This window comes from Chiloscyllium plagiosum, unplaced genomic scaffold (assembly GCF_037043375.1).
Source record: "Chiloscyllium plagiosum isolate Xiang-an unplaced genomic scaffold, Cpla_swu_hap1 HiC_scaffold_18, whole genome shotgun sequence".
In the NCBI taxonomy this organism is placed as follows: domain Eukaryota; kingdom Metazoa; phylum Chordata; class Chondrichthyes; order Orectolobiformes; family Hemiscylliidae; genus Chiloscyllium; species Chiloscyllium plagiosum.
In genome coordinates this window covers 11,465,786-11,493,347 of record NW_028270156.1, presented here as the reverse complement: position 1 = coordinate 11,493,347, position 27,562 = coordinate 11,465,786, and the positions used below count along the sequence as shown (strand labels likewise).

Below are 27,562 nucleotides of genomic sequence, written 5' to 3'. Positions count from 1 at the left end.
AGTTGATGTGAAGAGAAATCCTACTGAAACTCCACGGGGAATATCCAGTTTCCACCAAGTACAGGGAAAGAGCATGACAATCCGTGTGGTGGTCAGAGTTTTCAAAGGACATATAGAACTACATTTCAAAGTGCTACGTGTGGGCCATACACAACCAAGTGCCAAGTACAAAGTCAACGATTTCATCCACATTCCCAACAATATTATTGGAGAGGTTAGCAATGGGTTGAACTGATTTCGGAGGGAAGTTGTTTTGCAGGCCAACTATTATTCAGGATGGATTGAGGAGGCATGACTTCATTTAGACAAAGTAGATGCAGTGATGAGGGCACTGAAAAAGGAGGTACACGGTTTTCCAGAGGAATTACCAGAGGACATTAGACCTCAGTTCATGAACAAGGATTTGAGGAAGTTTATTCTGGAGGTGGACATTGATCATATGACATGCTCCCCATCCTCAGTCAAACAGAGAGGGAACAGCAGGCAAGATATTGAAGTTATAAGAACCCAGACTAGGAATGGGCTTGACTCGGTAACAGACCAACATCATTGCATCATGGGTATCTGCCAATGGAATTATTAATGTATGGATGATTAAAATGGATCACCAGTTCTAGAACAATTTTAAACCAAATATAAACTCAAGATCACAAGAAGATAAAACAGCCCCAGCAAAAAGCAGCAGAGGTGATGCAATCCGACACACAGGACAAAATCTCAGTCAACTGTAAAACAAGGCCAGGAAGTCTGATGAAGGAACATGACGACAGAAGCTATTTTCATCAGGGAACCAGATTATCTGAGGTTTTATATTGCCGGAGCATTTCAGATGGGACAGGAAGGCATTGTATTTACTTGAGTCACGAAGTGAGACCAAATGCGATTATCAAAAGATACGACACAACTGTACCAAGAACACATTCTCCAAAATACAGGAATGTTACAAGTATTCCAGACATTGGAAAACACCATCATCCTCAGGATGACCTCAAATGAACCAGGTCAAGATATCTAGGCAGAGTTCCATCTTATCTCAACCTGTTAAACTGAGACATTGAAGGAAGGCAAAAATTGTGACAATGATTGTAACAATGTAATATCAAAGATTACAAAGACTATGTAAGTAGGTGCGAGTGAGCTATTGGACTAATGGAGACCAAGCAAAGAGAACCTTGGGACGAGGGGGTGGGGGGGAGGGAGGGGGTAGGCAAGTTCTTTAACATGATATATCAAGCATGATGATTAAATGATGACATGACTCTAGCATCAGTAGAAAAGATTAGTCTTGATTGAGCCTGTATGCAGAGAGCTGTATTTGAGAAACTACTACATACAGATATCAATAAAGGAGCTTTACATTACATGAGGAATCGAAGGAGCTTACTTAGCAGCAAGAAAATAACAGCCTCAGAGAGAATATACCCACAGTCTGAGACAGCCAGGACCAGTTCCCAGTCAGCTAGTGCTGGTTTAAAGCAGCAGTATCAGTAATAATCTCAGCAATGCTGCATTTATTTTCCAATGAACCTGGCGCAATATTTCATTGTTCATCTCACTCCTTTATTGGAGGCAAGAGATTTAGAATTGGCAGTTGAATGGTCTTCTCAGAGAAATTATAGATCGCTGTTTTAACACCTTTTATTACAAACAGGCACAAAGCATCGAAACAATGAATACCTAGGCAGGTGACACAGTCATTGAGAGGTCCTTGCGATGAAATATTGGAATGGCACTGTTGACAGGAATATCCCAGCACGCACTCATCTGGGACTGGGTCTGAAACTATGTCTGCAAAGAGAAGGCATTAAAAAAAAACAATCTGTGAGGTCAACTATAAATATGCAAGCAAATAATGTCACAAACGTATGCATGAAATAGGTGAGGAACGTTTAGCCAATGACACTGTTTCGTACAATTTGCAACTTGTACAGAGTTCTTAACGTTGGAAAGATCACAAGGTGCTGCAAAAGGAGTATTACAATCCTAAATATGACACTGAATCTCATAAGATCTCGCTATTGTGGGCTACTATAATCTTAGCGAGATAGGTAGGTTTTCAGGAGCATCCTCAATGAAAACAAAGGTAGCAAGATTTAAGGAGGGAATACCAGAGGTAAGGGCCTTTAGCAGGACACTGAGTTTAGGACCAGGAATAGACTATTTGGTTCAACGAACTTACTTCTCCATGAAGGTTACAGCTGATGTGGTTTTGGTATCAACTCCACTTTCTGCCAGTACCCCTAACTTTTGACTCTATCAGATATTCATTTTAGTGCCAAACCTTCACTGACAGCTTTTACCAATAAATTATAACATTACATCTGCTTTCCTAATCACTTGCTGTATCTACATACTAACCTCATGGAATTGACTTCTGATAAATACCAGACTTGAAATGTTAACTCTTTCTCTCTACCAAGGTGTTGCCAGACCTGCTGAGTTTCTCCAGCATTATGTGTTTTTGTTTGTAATTCTTATACTCAGATCCCTCCACACAATCGAGTTTTACAGTCTCCCTCTATTTAAATACATGTTGCGCTGTTATAACGCACCAGCGTGAATTGGCTATAACACGATTGATGAATTGTCGACGCTGTTTGGATAACACAAACTTCCTACTGAACAGGTATAGTGATTTTCTATTTGTGATCTCATACAGTGCAATTTCCTATTGTGGTTTTCTATAGTGTAAGTTTCTACAGCACAGGGTTGACGAGGAACGTAGCTGTTACGTTATCACAGAATGATCTGCATGGCATTTTTCCACACTTGGTGCCAATATCTACTCTCACAAATACAACCGTCTGTGATGTCACCAATCCTACTTGCTGGTATGTTTTTACACACCTCTGGAGCAGGTGAGACTTGAACCTGGGCTATCTGAAACGCAGTCCTTTAAATCCCAACGTCTGATAAAGCTCATGATGTCAGTTACCCCTTTTCATGAGCTTCCAGACCGCTGCTCCTTCATCAGGTGGCTGTGCACCTGATGAAGGAGCAGCACTCCGAAAGCTAGTGCTTCCAAATAAACCTGCTGGACTACAACCTGGTGCTGTGTGATTTTTAACTTTGTACACCCCAGTCCAACACCAGCACCTCCAAATCATTTTCAATTACTAACTGTCTTATACAATGTGGACAAGTTTGAATTTGCCCACATTATCCTCCACTTGCCAAATTTAGAAGCATTAATCTGGAATTAAGACTCTAATGATGACTATGAAACCATTGTCAATTGTCGGAAAAGACCTCCTCTGGTTTACAAACGTCCTTAGGGAAGGTATCTGCCATCCTTACCTGGTCTGCCCTACATGTGACTCCAGATCCACAGCAATGTGGCTGACTCTGAACTACCCTCTGGATAATCAGGGAAGAGCAATAAGTGCTGGCCTGGCCAGTGATGCTCTTATCCCATAAATTAATAAGAAGAAAAAACAATTAAAATTGAGTCTTTGCTTAATAAGGAGCCGGTGCAGGTCAGGAAGCATGGGAAGGATTGATCAACAGGGTTAGCATTTGGACAGCAGAGGTTTAGACAACCTCATGTTTAGAGAAACTAGAATACGGGAAGCCAGCCAGGAATTCATTAGAATAACCATGTTTAGAGGTAACAAAAACATGGATAAGGGCTTCCATTGTTGTGAGCATTGCCACGGAGAGAAATAATGGCAAGGAAGCAGTGCTTCTAGGAGCAACCAAAGACAATGATCTTCCCAGTGTTTCACTGAAGAAATTTATGCTCATCCAGTTCAATAAGTTACAGTGCAGCGGTTAGAGAGATGCTGGCGAGGTTTGAGAAATGGTGTAGGACATGGGGGTGGGGGTGGGGGTGAATGTGTGGGAAGCAGAAAGCAAGGATTGATCTGAGAGGGACCCAGGGTAAAGCCATGCATTAGTGGGAAGAGAAGCCATCTATCACAATTGTCCAGTTCAGTTAGATAGATGATGTTATAGAGCATAGTTTAGGATGCTGGGAAAGTGATGGCCTAGTATGTTAATCCAGAGACCAAGGTAATGTTCTGTGGATCTGGGTTTGAATCCCACCATGGCAGATGGTAGAATTTGAATTCAATAAAAATGTGGAATTAAGGGTCTAATGATGACCATGAATCCAATGTTGATTGTTGGAAAACCCCATCTGGTTCACTCATGTCCTTTAGGGAAGGAAATTGCCATCCTTATCTGGTCTGGCCGACATGTGACACCAGACCCACAGCAATGCGGTTGACTCTTAACTGTCCCCTGGGTAATTAGGGATGGGCAATAAATACTGGGAGAAAATGAGAACAGCAGATGCTGGAGATCAGAGTAGAGACTGTGGTGCTGGAAAAGCACAGCAGGTCAGGCAGCATCCGAGGAGCAGAGAATTGATGTTTCGGGCATAAGGATGAAGGGCTTATGCCCAAAACGTTGACTCTCCTGCTCCTCGGATGCTGCCTGACCTGCTATGCTTTTCCAGCACCACACTCTCGACTCTGGGTAATAAATACTGTCTGGCCAGCGAGGCTTTCATCCCATGAATAAATTTTTAAAAAGTGAGGGTTAGCAGAATTAAAACAGAGATAAGGAGAAATTCTTTTCTCAAAGGAAATTTGGATCTGTGAAATTCATTATCCCAGAGTGGTGCAGATGCTGAATAAAGTAAGAATGAGATAGACTGAATTGTAGGTTGGTTATGGGTTGAAGGGTTATGGGGAGCAAGCAGAAAAGTGGAATTGAGACTAGAATGAAGTCAGCCATGATTGTATTAAATGGCATAACAGGCTTGAGGAGCTGAAATAGCTTCTCCTAATTCTTATATTCTTCACTTCTCCTGGGAGCAGGTAAGGCTGACCAATTGCCGGACAGATGACGTTGAAGTTAGGTTTTGACTGGGTGAAGGCTGTCCCATTCAGGAAGTGAGACAACAAACTGAAGTCAGAGTACAGAGAGAAAACCAGAAATTGCTGAGGAAACTCAGCAGGTTTGGTAGCATCTGTGGAGGGAAATCAGAGTTAACATTTCTTCAGAACTGACAGTACTAGGAGACTTTTAGAACATAGAACATAGAACAATACAGTGCAGAACAGGCCTTTCGGCCCTCGATGTTGCGCCGACCTGTGAACTATTCTCAGCTCATTCCCCTACATTATCCCAAAATCATCCATGTGCTTATCTAAGGATTGTTTAAATCTCCCTAATGTGGCTGAGTTGACTACATTAGCTGGTAGGGCATTCTATGCCCTTACCACTCTCTACATAAAGAACCTGCCTCTGACATCTGTCTTAAATCTATCACCCCTCAATTTGTAGTTATGCCCCCTCGTACACGCTGACATCATCATCCTAGGAAAAAGTCTTTCACTGTCTATCCTATCTAAACCTCTGATCATCTTGTATGTCTCTCTCAAACCCCCCCTTAGTCTTCTTCTATCCAATGAGAACAGACCCAAGTCTCTCAGCCTTTCCTCATAAGACATTCCCTCCAGACCAGGCAACATCCTGGTAAATCTCCTCTGCACCTTTTCCAATGCTTCCACATCCTTCCTGTAATGGGGCAACCAGAACTGTACATAATATTCCAAGTGTGGCCACATTTTGTATAGTTGCAGCATGATATTGCACCCTCTACCAATGAAACCTAATACACCGTATGCCTTCTTTGCAGCACTATCCACCTGGGTGGCAACTTTCAGGGATCTATGCACATGGACTCCAAGATCCCTCTGCACATCCACACTACCAAGAATCTTTCCATTGACCCAGTACTCTGCCTTCCTGTTATTCTTCCCAAAGTGCATCACCTCACATTTAGCTGCATTGAACTCCATTTGCTACCTCTCAGCCCAATTCTGCAGTTTATCCAAGTCCCCCTGCAACCTGTAACATTCTTCCAAACTGTCCATTACTCCACCGACTTTAGTGTCATCTGCAAATTTACTAATCCATCCACTTATACTTGCATCCAAGTCATTTATAAAAGTGACAAATAGCAGTGGTCCAAAAACAGATCGCTGTGGCACACCACTAGTAACTGGACTCCAGACTGAATATTTTCCATACACCACCACTTGCTGCCTTCTTCCAGAAAGCCAGTTTCTAATCCAAACTGCTAAATCACCCTCAATCCCATGCCTCTGCATTTTCTCCATCAGCCTACCATGTGGAACCTTATCAAAGGCTTTACTGAAGTCCATGTATACCACATCAACTGCCCTACCCTCATCTACATGCTTGGTCACCTTCTCAAAAAACTCAATGAGGTTTGTGAGACACAACCTGCCCTTGACGAAACAATTTTGACTATCTGAAATCAAATTGTTACTTGCTAGATGACTATAAATTTTATCTCTTATAATCCTTTCCAAAACCTTTCCTTCAACAGAAGTAAGGCTCACTGGTCTATAATTACCTGGGTCATCTCTGCTGCCCTTCTTGAACAAGGGCACAACATTTGCAATCCTCCAGTCCTCAGGTATTAAACCTGTAGACAATGATGACTCAAATATCAAAGCCAAAGGCTCTGCTATCTCCTCCCTAGCTTCCCAGAGAATCCTCAGATAAATCCCATTCGGCCCAGGGGACTTGTCTACTTTCACTCCTTCTAGAATTGATAACACCTGTGCGTAACTAACCTCGATCCTTTCCAGTCTAATATCTTTGTTTCTGATTTCCAGCATTAGCAGTTCTTTGGTTTTTACATTTCAGTGTGGAGATAGAAAAAGGTGGGTAAAGTATTAGATTAGATTACTTACAGTGTGGAAACAGGCCCTTCGGCCCAACAAGTCCACACCGCCCCGCCGAAGCACAACCCACCCATACCCCTACATTTACCCCTTACCTAACACTACGGGCAACTTTAGCATGGCCAATTCACCTGACCTGCACATCTTTGGACTGTGGGAGGAAACCGGAGCACCCGGAGGAAACCCACGCAGACACGGGGAGAATGTGCAAACTCCACACAGTCAGTCGCCTGAGGCGGGAATTGAACCCGGGTCTCTAGCGCAGTAAGGCAGCAGTGCTAACCACTGTGCCACCGTGCCGCCCACGGTGCAACATTTCTTTCAAGGAAACAGAATAAGGATCATTGTGGGGTTTTTTTGGCCTCCTATGTTCTAAAGTGTGATAATTCCATGAAAATACAAAACATCAAAAATAAATTAATAAATTCTATTAAAAAAAATGAAATCCTGTGGAAGCAAGAGCTATATTTGGAGAATAGTTTCTCTCGAGGAAATGTCTAATGAGTAGTTGTAAAATTTACAATGCTCTAGACAACTCTACAGGCGCAGGGTGAATCCTGTGTAACCTGATTAACAATTCCTTTTCTTTATGGGTTTTGTTACATATGGGTCCAAGCTGGTACTGAATTATTTACACTGACATATAATTTAATGTAAGGGAAACAATTTGAACTGGAATTGTAATATTTTGGGGGGAAATTAGTTCTCCACATCAATACATATACATCCATTGATGTTATTAATTTCAAATAAAAGTAATCTGCAGAATATATCGCAAATAGTTGGCTCTCATATTGTCAGCTAAACTAGGTAATTTAGACAATACATTCTGCCTTCCTACAGTCACAAACATCTCAAAAACTGTACCTCGCATGAAGGAAGATGTCTGTGGCTTGGGGAGGTCAGCCTTTTCAGCTCCAAGACATCCCTACAGGAATGCCTCAGGTCAACTGTTGTGTTAATCTGTCCTGCCGCATTCAAGGCATTTTCTAATCAATGTGTTGAGATGTTATTACACATCAGTAGTGCAGAAGCAATGTGAACCTGTATTCTTAAGTCAGAGGTCAGGACATTATCATTGTGACAAACACCCTTTTTCCTCAAGGTAGTATCTTCGGCCTAACAATCTTCAGCCGTTTCATCAATAAGCTTCTCCCCATATAAAGGTCAGAAGTGCGGATGTTCACTGGTAAAATGTTCAGCACCACTCACCCTTGAATCTGAAGGAATCCATTTACAAATGAACTAAGAACTGGGCAACATTTAGGCTTACATTGACAAGAGATAAACAAAATTTGAGCCACACAAACACCAGGCAATGGCCATCTCCAACACAAGAGAATCTAACCATCATCCTTTTGTATTCAACAATATTACCATTGCTTAATCTTCTGCTACCAACATCCTGGTGGTTACCATTGACAAAGAACTGAACTGGGCTAGCTAAGTACATGTTACAAGAGCAGATCACAGACTAGGGATCCTGCAGCGAGTAACTCACCTCCTGATTATCCAAAGCCTGTCAAGGCCCAAGGCAGATGTATGATGGAGTATCTTCCACCCGCTTGCCTGGATGGGTGCACCTCCAACAACACTCAAGAAGCTTTATACCATCCAGGACAATGCAATCTAATTGACTGGCACAGAGTCATACATTTAAACTCTCCACACCAATACTCAGTAGCAGCAGTGTGTACCATCTACAAGAAGCATTGCAGAAATTCACCAGGGGTCACTCAGTAACCATGACCCATGATCACTTTAAAAGGACAAGAGCAGCAGATGCATGGGAGTACAACCACCTGCAAGGTCCTCCCTAAGTCATTCACTGTCCTGACTTGAAAGTATATCACCGTTCCTTCACTGGCGCTGGGTCAAAATCCTGGAACTCCCTCATTAATGGCATCTAAGTAGACGTACATAGAACAAATCAACTGCAGAAAGTTACTCACTATCACCTTCTCAAGGCTAATCGGTGATAGGCAACAAATGCTATCTAGCTAGTGATACCCAAATCCACTGAATTAATGTTAAGAAAAATACTGCTGGCTGAATTATATCTTTTATTTACTCTGTCACAGGATATGTGCCAAGATCAGCATATCATGCTCAATCATTATTGTCCTTGAACAGAATGGCCTAATGGAGAAGACAGGTAAGACTCAACAATCTTACAGTGGGTCATACATAGGCCAGACTAGGTAACAATGGCAAATTTCCTTTACAAGTGAACAACATGGATGTTTTTTACAACGATTGATCATAAGGTTATGGTGACTACTGCAGCAAACAGCCTTTAAATTACACATCTTGTAATCACATTTAAATTCCACCTGTGGCTGCGATGGGATTGAAACACATCTGGAGTGTTTACCAAGTTCTGGGTTAGCAAGTCTCATGACATTACCACCAGTGAATAGAATCCTTACAGTGTAGAAGTAGGCCATTCAGCCCATCAAGTCCATCTGACCCTCAGAACAGCATCCTACCCAGACTCACCCCAATTCTGTAACCCTGCACTCCAAATGGTTAATCTACCTAGACACTATGGGAAATTTAGTATGGCCCACCCACATAGCCATATTTGTACTGTGGAAGGAAACCAGTGCATGTGCAAACTTCACATAGACAGTCACCGAGGGTGAAACTGACCCCAAGTCCCTAGTGCTGTGAGGCAGCAGTACTAACCACTGAGCCATCATGCCACCAAACCATAGCATTGCCTCATTTAATAAAACCCTTACATTTAGTGACGGAAGTCAGACCTGTTCATTGCCTCGAGTGATTGCATGAGAGAAAGATTAGCACTAATTGCATCATTGCTTTGGTTAGGTTCTGCATCAGCTGAAAGACGAACGCAGTAATGATTCAGCATTAATTTTGATCATCACAACTTAGTACGGTTTAGTTCTACAGGAAAGTCTAGAATATGATTACTTTTGGTCATCCTCCACAGGGAGTGACAAAGGAACTAAGTGAAATTGTTTCAGTTTGACAGACCAATGTCCGCACTGCAATACTAACATAAGCTTCACTCTGAAATTAAATCAGCTCTGGATAGCAAGTGGGAAAATAATTTTACGTTGGTGTAGTGGAACAAGATGAATAATCACAGAAATAACAAGATTATTATTGCTAAATTGTGAATGATTCAATGATTGGTGGGGTAGCAAATGATGAGTGAGATAGCTTTAGCTTACAGGAGGATAGAGATGGGCTGGTCAGATGGGCTGATCAGTGGCAAATGGAATTCAATCCTTTACTTGGATCTAAAATCCCTCATTCCAGTATCATTCTAGTAAATCTCCTTCACACTTTCTCCAGGGTTGAACATCCTTCCATAAAGAAGGTGTCGAGAACTGAACACAATATTACAAATGTGGCCTGACCAAAGGTTTGTAGAGATGCACCATCACTTCCTTGCTTTTATATTCTATCCTCTATTTATCAACCAAAGGATCTTATACACCTTCTCAATAAATGTTTCAACATGCCTGGCCACTGTAAGAGAATCATGCACATGATCTCCAAGATCCCTCTGCTCCTGTACTCCCCTGAATGTTGAACCATTGAGCCTGGATTGTTCCCTCATGTTTCTCATACTTAAATGCATTTATCACATCTCTCTGTATTGAAATTCATCTGTCAGGTGTCTGTCCATTTGGCCAACTTGCCATTGTATCATAGAATTCCTACAGTGTGGAATCAGGTCATTTAGCTTACACATCCCTGGACACTATGGGCAATTTACCATTGCCAATCCACCTAACCTGCACATCTTTGGACTGTGGGAGGAAACCAGAGCACCTGGAGGAAACCCACAGAGACACGGGAGTAGGTGCAAACTCCACACAGACAGTCACCTGAGGCTGGAATCAAACCCGGGTCCCTAGTGCTATGAGGTAGCAGTGCTAACCACTGAGACACCGTCCCTCTGAAGTCACCCAGCATCATCGTCACAATTCACTATTCTCCCTAGCTTAGTACCATCTGCAAAATTAGAGATTATTGCACTGAGCACCCATCTCCAAATTGTTTGTATAAATCAGAAACAGCAAGGGTCCCAAAACCGATCCCTGGGGAACACAACTTTCAACTCATCTCCTATTTAAGAAAGGCTTGTCTATACCTACCCTCAGGTTCCCATTTTAGCCAACTTCTAATCCATGCCTCCATAGACCCATCAATCGCAAGCATCTTGAATTTGTTAACCAACCTGCCATGTAGCATGGTATCAAATGCTTCTGAAAATCTAAATACACAACATCCACAGCACTACCCTCATCCACGGCCTGTGTCACCAACACTGCTACACCATCTTCCTTTCTAACACACTCTGTTCTTACTGAGGGCTTTATAACCCCAGATGTTAAGTACTGTTCTGGCTTGGGCCAATGTGTTACTATGTCATATCCTCCCCAAGCAATTTCTGCTTCCAGTTCCCTAATTTTGCTCATCATACTCCATGCATTTACATACATACAATTTAACCATGCCCTGATCTTGTTCTGGAATGCAACCATTTCTTTAATCGGTGTCAACACTCAAGCTCACTTCCATCTCCTCCTTTCCCTTGACCCCATCTTCTCTCTTCTCTTGCTTCTTCATTTTGTCGGTGGCAGTTGGAGTGAGATGAGCAATAGCGAGGACCAGTGGCCGAACAGGAAGATAATTTTTAAATATAAAAACTTACCTCAGGAGTTTCAGGAATACATTTTGGCAGTGGCTGAATCCCAAGATGTGTAGTGTCTCCCACTGCCCTCCTCCACTCACCGAAAAAAGGACTCTCATGTGTTGCTAAGGTAAGGCATTTCAATTGATATTTCTTGTGCATCATGTGATTGATTAAAAGTTTAAGAAGTAGGCGCGGAGGCGAAGGCGATGGAAGAAATGCTCGATGTCTCGCCGCGTGTCAAACTCATTGATCCGGGAGCGTAGGGGGATGAAGGTGAGGCCTCTGCTGAGGACTGATCGTTCATCCTCAGAGAGGGAGAGGTCTGGAGGGATGGTGAAAATATGGCAGGGCTGCAGAGATGAGTTCAGTGGGGCAGGAGCAGGCTGAGACCTATCGTATTCCCAGCGCCCCTCCCCTAAATTCCCTCCCCCCTACCTTTTATCGTGACTGTAAGTGAGGCAGGTAGGGGGATTCTGAGTTCAGGAGTGGAGGAGCCTCAGCCCTTGACCTTGTACAACAGGTATGAGATTTTTGCTCCCTGTATGGATGAGGAAAAGGGCTGTGGACAGGGTGAGCCAGCTGACCATGGCACCATGGTATTGAAGGTTATTGAAGAGGGGAGAGCAAAAAGATAAGTAGCTGTTATAGGGGATTCAATAATTAGGGGCCAGATAGTATCCTTTTTGAGCTGGATTGGGAGTCCCACGTGGTGTACTGCCTGCCCAATGTCAGGGTGCAGGACATCTCCGACCGGCTTGAAAGGATATTGGAGCGGGAGGGAGAAGATCCAGGTGTTGTGGTCCACGTTGGCACAAACAACATAGACAATGCTAGGAAGGAGGTCCTGTTTGGGGATTATCAAGCACTAGGAAGGAAATCGAAGAACTGGTCCTCCAGGGTCATAGCCTCTGGATTACTGCCTGAGCCACATGCTGATTGGCACAACAAGAGAAGAAATTAGGGAAGTAAACATGTGGCTAAAAGATTGGTGTGGGAGAGAGGGATTTCAATTTCATGGGACATTGACATCAGCTTTGGAACCAGGGCGATATGTTCCGATGAGACAGTCTCCACTAACCGATCTGGAACCAATATTCTGGCCAAGACGATAAATAGGGTAATCAGTAAGACTTTAAACTTGTGAGTCAGGGTGAAGGGAAAGCAAAAGCAACAGGGAGTGTGGAGTCAAGCAGAAAGATAAGCAGCAGGTTAGCATGTGGGTAAGGTTTAAGTTCAAGGCAGACTAGGAATGAAGCTAAAAGGAAGGATAACGTAGCACATATTATGAAAGGTGATGGAAACTTTGAGGATAAGAAAATTAGCATTAAGGGTCTTTACCCGAATGCTCATAGTATTTGTAACAAAGTAGATGAATTAACAGCACAAATCATCGTGAATGATTATGATGTGGTAGGCATCACAGAGACTTGTTTGCAGGGGGTTCAGGATTGGCAGTTCAACATCCAAGGATTTATAACTTATCGAAAAGACAGGAAGGTGGGGTTGCCTTGTTAGTTAAGAATAAAATTCAGTCTATGGCACAGAATGACATAGGGTTAGATGATTTGGAGTCTGTGTGGGTGGAGTTGAGGAACCACAAAGGCAAAAAAAATCATAATGGGAGTTATGTACAGACCTCCCAACAGTGGTCAGGATCAGGAAATAGATAGGGCATGTCAGAAAGGCAAGGTCATGGTGATCATGGGGGACTTCAATATGCAAATGGACTGGGTGAATAATGTTGCCGGTGGATCCAAAGAAAGTGAATTCATGGAATGCTTACAGGATGGTTTATTGGAACAGCTTGTGATGGGGCCCACAGGGAGCAGGCTATTCTGGACCTAGTGCTCTGTATTGAGCAAGACTTTATAAAAAATCTTAAAGTAGGGGAACACTTAGGAGGTAGCGATCATAATATGGTAGAGTTCAGTCTGCAGTTTGAAAGAGAGAAGGCAAAATCAGATGTAATGGTGTTACAGTTAAATAAAGGTAATTACAGGGGCATGAGAGAGGAACTGATGAAAATTGACTGGAAGCAGAGCCTAGCGGGGAAGACAGTAGAGCAACAATGGCAGGAGTTGTTTGGGTGTAATTGAGAACACAGTACAGAGGCTCATCCTAAAAAAAAGAAAGACTATCGTCCGGTGGGGAGTGGGGGGGGGAGATGGTGGTGAGGGTGAATTCGACAGCCAAACCTGACAAAGGAAGCCAGAAAATGTATCATAGAAAAAGACAGAGCCTATAAAATGGTCAAGAGCACTCGGAAATCAAAAGATTTGGAAGACTACAAAAACAAACAGAGGATAACAAAGAGAGAAACAAGGAAGGAGAGGATCAAATATGAAGGTAAGCTAGCCAGTAATATTAGAAATGATAGTAAAAGTTTCTTTCAATACACAAGATATAAATGAGAGGCAAAAGTAGACATTGGGCCGCTCCAAATTGATGCAGGAAGGCTAGTGCTGGGAGATAAGGAAATAGCTGAAGAACTTAATAAATATTTTGTGTCAGTCTTCACAGTGGAAGACATGAGCAATATCCCAACAATTAAGGAGAGTCAAGGGGCAGAGTTGAGTATGATAGCCATTACAAAAGAAAAAGTGCTAGAAAAGTTAAAAGGTTGAAAAATTGATAAATCTCCTGGCCCTGATGGGCTACATCCTAGAGTTCTAAGAGGGCTGGCTGAAGAAATAGCAGAGGTGTTGGTTGTAATCTTTCAAAAATCACTGGAGTCAGAGAAAGTCCCAGATGATTGGAAAATCACTGTTCAGGAAAGGATCAAGACAAAAGATGGAAAAGTACAGGCCGTTTAGGCTTACCTCAGATGTTGGTAAAATTCTAGAATCCATCATTAAGGATGAGATTTCTAAATTCTTGGAAGTGCAGGGTCGGATTAGAACAAGTCAGTATGGATTTAGTAAGGGGAGGTCGTGCCTGTTGGAGTTCTTTGAAGAGGTGACAAGTAGGTTAGACCAGGGAAACCCAGTGGATGTTATCTACCCAAACTTCCAAAAGGCCTTTGATAAGCTGTCTCACGGGAGGCTACTGAGCAAGGTGAGGGCCCATGGTGTTCAAGGTGAGCTACTGGCATGGATTGAGGATTGGCTGTCTGACAGAAGGCAGAGAGTTGGGATAAAAGGTTCTTTCAGAATGGCAGCTGGTGACTAGTGGTGTCCCTCAGGGTTCAGTGTTGTGGCCGCAGCTGTTCACTTCATATATTAATGATCTGGGTGAAGGGACTGGGGACATTCTGGTGAGGTTCGTCGATGATACAAAGTTAGGTAGACAGGCAGGTAGTACTGAGGAGGTGGGGAGGCTGCAGAAAGATTTAGACAGTTTAGGAGAATGGTCAAAAAAATGATTAATAAAATTCAATGTGAGCAAATGCGAGATTTTGTGCTTTGGAAAAAAGAATACAGGCATGGACTATTTTCTAAATGGCGAGAAAATTCATAAAACCAAAGTACAAAGAGATCTGGGAGTGCTAGTCCAGGATTCTCTAAAGGTTGACTTGCAGGTTGAGTCCGTTGTTAAGAAAGCAAATGTAATGTTGTCATTTATCTCAAGAGGGTTGGAATATAAAAGCAGTAATGTGTTTCTGAGACTTTATAATGCTCTGGTTAGGCCTCATTTAGAATACTGTGTCCAGTTTTGGGCCCCACCCCTCAGGAAGGACATAGTGGCACTGGAGCATATCCAGCAGAGATTCACGTGGATGACACCTGGAATGTCGGTCTAACATACAAAAAATGGCTGAGGATCCTGGGATTGCATTCATTAGAGTTTAGAAGGGTGAGGGGAAATCTAACAGAAACTTGCAAGATAATGCATGGCTTAGAAAGGGTGGACGCTGGGAATTTGTTTCTTTTAGGTGGGAAGATTAGGACCCGTGGGCACAGCCTTAGAATTAGAGGGGGTCAATTTAAAACGGAAATGAGGAGACATTTCTTCAGCCAGAGAATGGTGGGCCTGTGGAAGTTATTGCCACGTAGCGCAGTGGAGGCCGAGACGTCAAATGTCTTCAAGGCAGAGATTGTGAATTCTTAATCTCGCAAGGAATTAACAGACATGGGGAGAGTGCGGGTAAGTGGCATTGAAATGCCCATCAGCCATGATTGACTGACAGAGAGGACTTGATGGGCTGAATGGCCTTACTTCCCTCCTATGTCTTATGGTCTTATCCTCTCTGGTACTTGCAAAACTTTCTACTTTCCACTCCCTGCCCAGCAAATGTAAATTCGCTGTTTCCTCTCTCAGCCAGGAGATTAGTTCCATTATTGCTCAAGAGCCCATCTCTTCTGAACAGCTTTCTCCTTTCCAAAAGTGATGCCCATGTCCCAGTAATCTGAACCCCTCCCTTCTATACATCTATGAAGCCATGCATTTACCTCCCTGATCTGCCTTTGCCTAAATGGTAAAGCTCATGGCACAGGTCATATTTCTGAGATTCCCACCTCGGAGGCTCTGCATTTCAGTCTACCCTCTAACTCCTGAAGCTGATTCAGCAAATCCTCCAAGCCATCCCTCCATATGTTGTTGGTTCCTGCATGACCCGTCTATAATTGACTCTCAATTTGCTAGCTCCTGTTTCTCATTCCAATGAAGTTGAAACTTCCAGCAATTCAGTTATGGACATAACAGGAGGCTAGTCAAAGTGAAAACTGAAATATTTACTTCATAGATAATTGTAAACAACTAATTTCATGTCTACATTTTGTCAGGAAATTACCAATTAACACATTTATTGCCCACGAGTATTACAATTGCATTTTAAATGCCAACAAAGAAAACACAGTATTGTATGCATTAGCAATTGTTCAAAATCATTATCTAATAACTATCATCCTTTGCTTCTGGCTTGGATGATGAGACTGTGCTCAAATCTCAATTACTGTAGGCAACCTTGATATATTGTCATGCATTTCCCTATAATAATCCATACACAGGAATATATATTAGGACAATAAAAGTTGCATAATCTTCCTAAATAAATTTGTGCCCAGCAGAGACGATGCTGTAAAAGGTAAACTGATATTGGAATTCTCAGTGCATTAAATGCCTCCTTTTTTTCCTATTTTCTCATCAATATCCTTAGCTATCCAGTGTAGCCTAGCTTTGGATGTTCCATATTCATTTCTCATGTATATCTACCTAGCCTGCCCCTTATTCATTTCCCTTTTGAAATTCTCCATTTCTTTCATCCGTTGTATTATCCATGAAAACACTGTTCATGTTCAGAGATTCAGAAGCTGTCGGCGGAGACAGGATCATAGTTAATGGCTTAAATTCTTCCAGCCCTTTGGAAATGGGAAGTGGGTGAGTTGGCAGTGTGGTGTCCAAAGGAGAGCTTCATCCCTTCTTAATGCTGCAATGTGTTACCCATGGTTTCAAATCTAGCAGCAAGACCACTCATCAGGAAGCCAACTGAAGCACTCAAGGGCTCAGCCAAGAACTACTTTCAATCTTCCTGGGTGTTTTGCTTCAGATGGAATTTGTGGAGAGCTCTGTGGAGCCTTCCATAAGGCTGATGTGGATAAGGAGACCACCCTTGATGGTCTAAATCTCTGCTAGTGCACCACAACAACTAATCATGTGACCAGATGATGGGGAGGCAGTGACATTGTAGTAACGTCATTGGCATGGCAATCCAAAAGTCCAGGCTAATTCTTAGAGGATATGGGTTCAAATCCCATGAGGGCGGCATGGGATTTGAATTCAATCAATAAATCTGGAATAGAAATTTAGCCATGACAAGAATCACCAATTGTCCTGAACAAAAAAAAAATCGAAGTGCTTCACTAATACCCTTTAGAAAAGGAAATTTGCTCATTTTACCTGGTTTGGCCTACATGTGACTCTATACCCAAAGCACTGCGGTTGACTCTGAACTATCTTGCAAAGGGGCTTCGGATCAATGGAAATTAGAGATGGACCACAAACACCAGCCTTGCCAGCAAGACCAATGAAAGAATTATGACAATTCGTCTCCTATCACCCATAGAGGGCCATCTTCCTGGCTCCAACTATTCAACATTAACTCTGCTTTCAAGCTATTTGCAGAAGAAACAAGTTTAAGTTGACCTGAATGGTTTGGGTTTGGAATGCACTGCCTGGAAGTGAGGTGGAAGCGTGTGCAATTGAGGCACTCAAGATGGCGTGGGACATAAAAGGAACGGGGAATTAAGGAGAATATACACTAAGCCATGATGCTTACTTGGTGAGTGGTGCAGACACAATGGGTCAAATGACCTCTTTTTGCACCAGAGCTCTTAGTTCATTGTGCGGTTCTGTTGAATGAGGCTCTCTCTCTCTCTCTCTCTCTCTTTCTCTCTGTCTCTCTCTCTCTCTCTCTCTCTCAATATGCACCAACTGCACTGTCCTCTAAAAGTGTGGACTGTACTGAAATTGTAGAGCTGTAAGCCCTCAGACTGGGCCAGCTTTATTGGGGGAGGAGAGGTGGGAAGTGGTTGTGGTTGGGGCAGGCCACCTTCCTCGTCTTGCATACTGCTGTCATTTCCTTACTTCCCTGTGCCACTCAGTCAACATTTCTTTGTTTGGTAACCCTCAGTTTCCAGGTTTAGCAAAGCATCAATTTAAAACTTTCTTCTTTTCAAATCTCTCCACAAACTTGGCCCTCTTTATCTCTGTAACATTTTTCAGTCCTTCAATGTGAGTACACTTATCGAATTTTTCTCTTGCACATTCTCGAATTGTTTCACCATTCATCTAGCAAGGCCTTAAACTTTGAAAAATATTCCCTCAAATCTTTGCATTCCCTCTCTTTCCTCCTTTACTATGCTCCTTAAAATCCCCTTTTTGGTCAAACTTTTAGTTACTATCTCCATATGTGGCCTGCTGTCAAATTGTGTTTAATACCAGGAAAAAGTGAAGACTGCAGATGCTGGAGATCAGAGTCGAAAAATGTGGAACTGGAAAAGCACAGCCGGTCAGGCAGCATCCAAGAGTCAATGTTTTGAGTATAAGCTCTTCATCAGGAATATGTTTGATAACATCCTATGAAGTGCTTGGGGAAGTTCTACTTTGTCAAAGGAACCATACCAATCCAATTTTCTGTTGTATATTGTACGAACAAATGCTTCACCATTTTGGAAAATTCAGCGTTAATAAAATAATTTCCATTTTATTTTTAATTGTTACTCCCTCTTTGTCTGTTGATGGTGGGGCGCAGCTGAAGCAACTAAACAGATGTGCGAGTGCTCACAGCAACGTCAAAAACAGTGCTAATGGTGGTAAAGAAGAGATTGATGCATAAAATATAGCAATCCAAAACATGCAGTGTTTTTAAGTGCATTAAAAGAATTGTGCTTCATTGCCATATAAATGCAATAATTGACAGTGAAAATCTGTGACTATATTGAAAAGATTGTTTAAAATCAGTTTAGAATTTTGATGACGGGCAAGGCATGAAAGAAATGCAAAGTCTTTATGATACTTGGTTAAGGGAAAGTGGTAATGTCACAGGGATAATAATTCCAAACCCGAGGATAGCATTTTGGGAACATGGGTTTGAATCTCACCAGGGTAGATAGTGAAATTTAAATTCAATAAATCTGGAATAAATACCCTGACCTAATGTGACCCCTGATCCCATCTGTTTTACTAATATCCTTTAGGACAGCAAATCTGTCATCCTTACCTGGTCTGCCTACATGTGACTCTAGACCGACAGCAATGCTGCTGTTTCTTAACCAGCCCTCAGGACATTTGGGGATAGGCAATTAATATTGACCAGGCCAGTGATGTCCACTCCCCATGAATGAATGAAAAATACAAATAAATGATCAAAAAAAAATCTTTGGAATACCCTCCAATGTAGCAGCACCATTTCTTGAGTCATGTCATGTTGTATCAAAGCATAGGCTAGATTTCAAAGCATCATCCATCAATCTAATGGAGAGCATTTTCTGGGGACCACTGACCTTTCTCGTAAGACACGTTTGTGGAAGATGGCTCTGCACTCAATGTCTGCTTCTGATTAGACGGCTGTTGTAAAGACTGTCTGTTCAGATTGATTGGGAGGGTCTGACTCTGAGCCAAACAGGGCAAGCTTCTTCGGGATGGGGTCAATGGCTGTTCGTGGATGATGCCACTAAAACTTGTGTTCATTCCTAAAGGAAAAAGCACAATCATAGTTACAAAATGATTTTTGTTTAATCAATTGATTGTTGCACAGCAGCGAAAGAACATGTTAAATGCTGGTCCTCCAAGTACAGACAATTCCCACATTGCCAATGGCTTGAGTTCCTGAATCCATCCGCAAGCTGATTTGTATGCAAGTCAAACACAATGTAAAATAATAAGGATGATAGAAAGCAACCACTCATAAGGACAGGAAACATTTGCATGTCAGATATTTAAAATTACACCCATGCATGGAACTGTAGTCATAGATATGAGCATTTCTAAGTTCATGTTTGCTATAAGACCACAGACATAGGAGCGGAAGTAAGGCCATTCGGCCCATCGAGTCCATTCTGCCATTTAATCATGGCTGATGAGCATTTCAACTCCACTTACCTGCACTCTCCCCATATCCCTTGATTCCTTGCGAGATCAAGAATTTATCAATCTCTGCCTTGAAGACATTTAACGTCCTGGCCTCCACTGCACTGTGTGACAGTGAATCCCATAGGCCCACCACTCTCTGGCGAAAGAAATGTCTCCTCATTTACATTCTAAATTGACCCCCTCTAATTCTAAGGCTGTGCCCACGGGTCCTACTCTCCCCGCCTAATGGAAACAGCTTCCCAGCTTCCACCATCTTCTAAGCCATCTTTTAAGTTTCTATTAGATCTCCACTCAACCTTCTAAACTCCCAGGATCCTTAGCCATTTCTCGTATGTTAGGTCTACCATTCCAGGGATCATCTCTGTTAATCTCCGCTGGACACGCTCCAGTGCCACTATGTCCTTCTTGAGGTGTGGGGCCCAAAATTGGACACAGTATTCTAAATGGGACCTAATTAGAGCTTTATAAAGTCTCAGAAGCACATCACTGCTTTTATATTCCAAACCTCTTAAGATAAATGACAACATTACATTCTTTCTTAATCGTGGACTGGACCTGCAAGTCAACCTTTACAGAATCCTGGACTGGCACTCCCAGATCCCTTTGTACTTTGGCTTTATGAATTTTCTCACCGTTAAGAAAATAGTCCATGACTGCATTCTTTTTCCCAAAGTGCAAGACCTCGCATTTGCTCACATTGAATTTCATCAGCCATTTCTTGGACCACTCTCCTAAACTGTCTAAATCCTTCTACAGCCTCCCCACCTCCTCAGTACTACCTGCCTGTCCACCTAATTTTATATTCTTGGCAAACTTCGCCAGAATGCCGCCAGTCCCTTTATCCAGATTATTTGTCCTTGTTTGCTATGATCTGCCTGTACTGCTCACAAAACAAAATGTTTCACTGTACTTAAGTACATGTGACAATAAATAAATCAAATCAAATCAAGTCAGACATTCATAAATTGGGGCCCACTGTATTGTTTAATACTCTTTCACATGCAAGCACACCTTGATTTTGCAGTTAATTGCAAACTGGCATTGCTTGTCTCTCATCTCAAAGGTGCCCAAAAAGGCTTAGCAATCACTGAGGCATGTTTTCCCCTAATCCAGACAGTCAATTCATTTCTGATACTAACTACAGGGCATCTCCAACAACAGCAACCAGTTTGAGCAAACAATTACATTGAAGTATTCTCACAAACAGCAAATCAGTAAGCAAAAAAAAGTTCTTCTGTTCGAAAACATTTTACAAATGCTCCCATGAGACTAACATAGAATTTATTATTTTCCAACTTTAATTACTTCAGTATTCTTTCAAAAATCAAGGGAAACTGTTTCTATTGCAATGGAGAAGTTTAACATTCAACAAATATATCATTAATTTTTACAGAATGGTTGTTCAATTGTAAGTATTAGAGTTACAACACTGACAATGTGGAAAACTGCCCAAGTATGCCCTCTCCACAAATAACAAGATAAATCCAAGCTAGCCAGTTACCAATCCATCAGGCTACTCTCCATCATCAGTAAAGTGGTGGAAAGTGTCATCAACAGTGCTATCAAGCAGCACCCGCTCAGCAATAACCTGCTCAGTGACGCCTAGTTTGGGTTCCACCAGGGCCACTCAGCTCCTGATCTCATACAGCCTTAGTTCAAACATGGACAAAAGAGCTGAGAGAGTGACAGCCCTTGACAGCAAGGCTACATTCAACCAAGTGTGGCATCAGGGAGCCCAAGCTAAACTGGAATCAATGGGTATCAGGAGGCAAACACCCTTCTGATTGAAGGCATACCTAGCATGTAGGAAGATAGCTATGGTTGTTGGAGGTCAGACATCACAGCTCCACGACATCTCCAGGAATTCTTCAGGGTGGTGCCCTCTGCCCAATCATATTCAGCTGTTTCATCAATGACCTTTCCTCTATCATTAGGTCAGAGTGAGGAGGTTCACTGATGATTGTACAATGTTCAGCACCATTTACGATGTTTCTGAAGCAGTCTGTGTTCAAATGTAACAAGATCTGGATAGTACCCAGTTATGAGCTGACAAGTGGCATGTAACATTTGTGCCATACAAATACCAGGAAACGACCATTTCTGTAAAGAAACAATCTAACCACCGCCCCCTGACATTCAAAGATGTTACCATCATTGAACACATATCAATATCTTCGGGATTACTATTGATCCGAAACTCAACTGGACTTGCCACATAAACAGAGTGGCTACAAGATTAGGTCAAAGCTTAGGAATACTGCAGTGAGGAACTCACCTCCTGACTCACCAAAGCTTGTCCATCATCTACAAAGCACAAGTCAGGTGCGTGATAGAATACTTCCCACTTGCCTGGATGGGAGCAGCTCCAACATCACTCAAGAAGCCTGACACCAACTAGACAAAGCAGCCTGCTTGATGGGTACCACATCCACAAACATCAACTCCCTCCACTACTGATGTTCAGTAGCAGCCATGTGTACCATCTACAAGACGCACTGCAGAAATTCACCACAGACTCTTAGCACCTTCCAAACCAATGAATATTTTCATCTAAAATGACAAGGGCAGCAGCTACAGGGGAACACTGACCACAAGCTGCTCACCATCCTGACTTGGAAATACATCATCATTCCTTCAGGGTGACTGGGTTAAAATCCTGGAATTCCCTCCTTGAGGGCATTTTGAGTCTACCAACAGCAAGCAAACTACAGTGCTTCAAGAAGACACCACTTTCTCAAGAGCAACTAGAGATAGGCAATAAATGTTTGACCAGCCAGCATTGCCCTTGAACCCCACATGATTAAAAAAAGGTTCTACTTACAGCTCATGTAACAATGTGTAATGTGATTTCAAGGGGTTTTGAAGTTCAAATAGTGATGTAAAAATGGAAATTCAAGTCAATTTAATGATTTCTAATTGATTTATATTTGTAAAACATTAGAATTCACTTCCACAGCAAGTGGTTGAGACCAAATCATTATGTGTTTTCAAGAAGCATGTAGATTTGGGTCTTGTGGCTAAAAGGATTAAGGGATGTAGGGAGGGGTGAAGTCAAGGTTAAGGTATTGAGCTTGATAATCATACTGATTTACAAAGCAGATTCGAAGGTGCAAACTGACCCACCTTGATTTATTTTTCTAGGTAACTGCCCAATTGTCAGGCAACCAGAAAAATAAATTGGCAGTAATATTTAAAATCTCTGATTAACCACATGACTGGAAACCAGACATTGCTGAGTTTCGCAAAACAGTAATAGTAAGTGCTGTCAACTCTGCTGTTTCCAATCTCAAATCCCAGCCCATTAAATTTCAACTGCATTGCCACCTACCAATGTGTTTGAACCAATTCATTCTCTCAGTACAGGGCAATAGTTTTGGATTGAATGCACCTTTTTATCATCTCATATAATTCATTTCCTAGTTTCAATAGTCTTCATCACCACCTCCCAAATCCAATATGTGAAGTCTCCAGGTTTGGTAGTATCTGCAAACACGGCCAGTTTCTGGCTTAAAGATATAGCAGACCACCTCTTGACGATTCTGCCATTGATTCTGGTAGTTATATATTCACTATAGCATAACCCATTTGTCCAATCAGATGTGTCACTTGGCTCCAAGCTATTGGAGTTGGAAGACTATGTGATTCATGGGCCAATTTACTTTTTAAGTGAGTTAGGATTATTGACTTGGAGCATGTTGCACTGTGATGAAGAAATTACTGAGAAGTAAGAGCTGGTTATAATTGAAGCGATGAATTCACATTCCACCCAGAACTAATTAAGCAGGTTTAATGAAGTCTCTTTACACCCGAAGTGTAGAATACTACATTGAAATCATTCTTTGGCAAATATGTTGCTTTTCTCTTTAAAAAGCTTCTTATCAATCTGTTGAGTAATGTTATGATACACCTCTGAAGCAGATGGGACTTGAACGCAGGTCTCCTGCCCCAGAGGTGGAAACAGTACCATTGTACCACAACAGCCCTTCTACAATGCATTGAGTAGGCTACTTTAATCAAACTCTACTGTTATTTTTCTTTCTGCCTTTGCTCTTCAGGCTGTGGGGTTTATTTCAAACACTGAATGAAATTGACTGCAAATTATGCTCAAAATTGTGTTGATTGTGAAATGTGTTTTTTGTTTCCCATGTGTTTCCATCGAATCTTATTTGCAAGTTGTCAAATGGAAAATCAACCACAAAGCAGAATCATCAGGTAATGCTTCTGTTCAAGCAAATGTTCCTCAAGAATAAGAATGGTAAAAGGTTTGACTAATGGACCTGAAAATGCATTTATCACAAAAATAAGCCTTTGATGATTGTTGATCCACGCAGCAATTCTCTGAAAAACTGACTTTAGAAGGAATTCTCCATAATGATCTGCTCGTTTCCATGGCAAATAGCTGTCAGTATGTTTGGAAGGCAGTCCCATTTGTGTTCTTGAACATAAATTCAACATTAAGGGCCACCTGCAGAGCTTGCAAACAAGCACCATTAGCGGAAAGAGTGATGACTTGATGATTCAGAGCAGCAGTTTTCTGGTCAGGGATACTTTCCAATATCATGTTTTGTAAATCGACGCAAAAGAATTGTAGGAACTTCAAATGTGCTAGATATAGCCTCCATGATCTGATGCACTGTTTTGTTTGATATCAGACAAATTGTGCTGTAAGAGTAAAAGCACATCAATTGGCAAAATGCCAGCTATCATCTTTGGGGAAACATTTGTTTGGTTTAATTCACTCATGGGCATTGCTGGCCAGGCTAGCATTTGTTGCCCATCCCTAGTTGCCTTTTTGAACCACTGCTGTCCAAATGCTATCCAAATGAGACCCACAAGGCCAACTGAGGAGGGAGTTCCAGGAGTTTGACCCAACAACATTGAAGGAGATATATTTCCAAGTTAGGATGGCGAGTGGCTTAGAGAGGAACCTGCAGGTTATGGTGTTCCCATGTATGTGTTGCCCGTGTCTTTCTAGATGGAAGTACCGTGCATTTGGAAGGTGCTGTCTAAGGATCTTTGGTGAATTTCTGCAGCGCATCTTGTAGATAGTACACACTGCTGTAAATGAGTGCCAGTGGCGGGGGGAGTGGGTGTCTGTGGATGTGGTACCAATCAAGCAGACTGCTTTAACTTTGATGCTGTCAAGCTTCTTGAGTGTTGTTAGAGAAGCATAGGCAAGTGGGGAGTATTCCAACACACTCCTGACTTGTGCTTTGTGGATGGTGGACAGGAGAAAGTGAGGACACAGATGCTGGAAATCAGAGTCGAGAGTGTGATGTTGGAAAAGCACAGCAGGTCAGGCAGCATCCCAGGTGCAGGAAGATCAATGTTTTGGGCATCAGCATTTCATCAGGAATAGTCTTTGGAAATCAGAAGATGAGTTATCCGCCACAGTATTCCAAGTCTTTGACTCACTCTTGTTGCCACTGTGTTTATGTGGCAAGCCCAGTTGAGTTTCTAGTCCATGACAACCAAAGACATTGATAGTGGGATGGGCTGGGGATAAGGTGTTTGTTTTACTGTGTCTTGCTGGTTCCGTTCGTAAAACCGCTTTCTCCCTGTTTTGTTTGGGTTGCCCACCTCCTGCACAAGTATGAAACTAAAAGAAACATGCAAAGGCAATCCTATCGAAAGGAAAGCCCAAGAAGCAATTAATTCTGTTCATAATATTATGGGGGGTGTTCAGTACTGATAATATTGGCTTGTATTACCAATTGCAAATACAATAAACAGAAGCTCCAAGGTTAAACCACTCAAATAGATGGTGTTTGTTCTCAGATAGCTGGATTTAATTTTGAGACGTTAAGACAGTGTGTTGAAATGAACATAAATAACAGCATTGATATCATGTCCAGATGTGTTACCAATTGTATCGTGGAAGCAGCTCTTTGAAAAAAAAACTTCAATAAAATGTGGGAGATGCCAATAAATATCAGTGCACTTGAAACAAGCCTCTCTGAGGTAATGTAAATTATTAGTGTTTTGCATCAGAAGTCGTTATTTAGATCACAAATATCACTGTTGTACATTTTTCCGTAGAGATCATCAGGGAAGCAACATAAATTTATTTTTATAGTACATTGACAGGGTTATTTCATCAGGAAAGAAAAGATAACACCAGAGCTTTTTAACATTACCAAGCTTCAACTTGAATACGATAAGCCAATAAACTCTCTTTGACGGCCAGCACTATTCCATTTTCAGCTCAGCTCACTTTATTGAGATTAGGTAAGGCTTGGTTTTAAAATTCGATTGACAAGTAAGAGACGTGTCAACTATCTGTTATTGCATTTTGAATTGTGCGCCTTTGGGTTAGCTTTTTTAGAAAACTTTCTGTGCCATCAGTTGTTTGTAACAAACAGAGTACACATTGGATGTAACTACCCTGCACTTGCAAAACCCAAACAAAATGTTTACTGTGATTGCTGCAATCCTGTGATTTGGCAGCTTTGTGCTGAGGAGTCGCTTGACTCAGTCGGCTGCATGGTGGTTTGCAATGCACAGACACACAACAGGAATGGTTTAATTCCTGCACTGGCTGAGGATACCATGAAAATTTATAATTCATCACCTCCATTCACCTCTCTTTAATGAGACAGCAATATTTTAGGATATTTATTTTACTGGGTTCTGGATTAATGGCCAATGGCAACCTATGTTTGGGTTGGCCATGACCAGCATTTCTCATTTTTTTTATGTTGAGTTTAAGGAGCTGTCCAATTATTATGTAGAGGATAAACCATCTCAGGAAATCTTTGCCAGGATGTTGCCGGGTATGGACGGTTTGAGTTAAAAAGAAAGTCTGAATAAGCTGGGACTTTTTTTCACTGGAGCATAGAAGGTTGAGAGAGGTTTATAAAATCATGAGGGGTATAGATAGGATTAATGGCAGATGTCGTTTTCTTAAGATGGGGGATTTCAAGACTAGGGGACATATTGTGCATGGGAAATCATGTCTCACAAACTTTATTGAGTTTTTTGAAGGAGTAACAAAGAAGATTGATGAGAGCAGAGCAGTAGATGTGATCGATATGGACTTCAGTAAGGCATTCAACAAGGTTCCCCATGGGAGACTGATTAGCAAGGATAGATCTCATGGAATACAGGGAGAACTAGCCATTTGGATACAGAACTGGCTCAAAGGTGGTGGAGGGTTGTTTTTCAGGCTGGAGGCCTGTGACCAGTGGAGTGCCACAAGGATTGGTGCTGGGTCCTCTACTTTTTGTCATTTACATAAATGACTTGGATGCGAGCATAAGAGGTATAGTTAGTAAGTTTGCAGATGACACCAAAATTGGAGGTATAGTGGACAGTGAAGACGGTTACCTCAGATTACAACAGGATCTGGACCAGATGGGCCAAAGGGCTGAGAAGTGGCAGATGGAGTTTAATTCAGATAAATGCGAGGTGCTGCATTTTCGGAAAGCAAATCTTAGCAGGACTTATACAATTAATGGTAAGGTCTTTGGGAGTTTTGCTGAACAAAGAGACCTTGGAGTCACAGGTAGAAAGGATAGTGAAGAAGGCATTTGGTATGCTTTCCTTTATTGGTCATAGTATTGAGTACAGGGGTTGGGAGATCATGTTGTGGCTGTACAGGACATTGGTTAGGCCACTGTTGGAATATTGCGTG

The 27,562-nt window shown here is 42.0% G+C and overlaps 1 protein-coding gene across 1 annotated transcript in view; it reads right to left on the bottom strand.

The window, feature by feature from the left end:
• ano3 (anoctamin 3) overlaps nucleotides 1-27,562 on the bottom strand; it is a 571,317-nt gene that overhangs the window by 213,866 nt on the left and 329,889 nt on the right. Inside the window, exons 3-4 of the mRNA XM_087996305.1 lie at nucleotides 19,341-19,529; nucleotides 1,678-1,788 (exon numbers count right to left, since the gene is read on the bottom strand). Coding sequence (XP_087852431.1) covers nucleotides 1,678-1,788; nucleotides 19,341-19,529 — 300 coding nt within the window. The remainder of the gene's footprint in view (nucleotides 1-1,677; nucleotides 1,789-19,340; nucleotides 19,530-27,562) is intronic.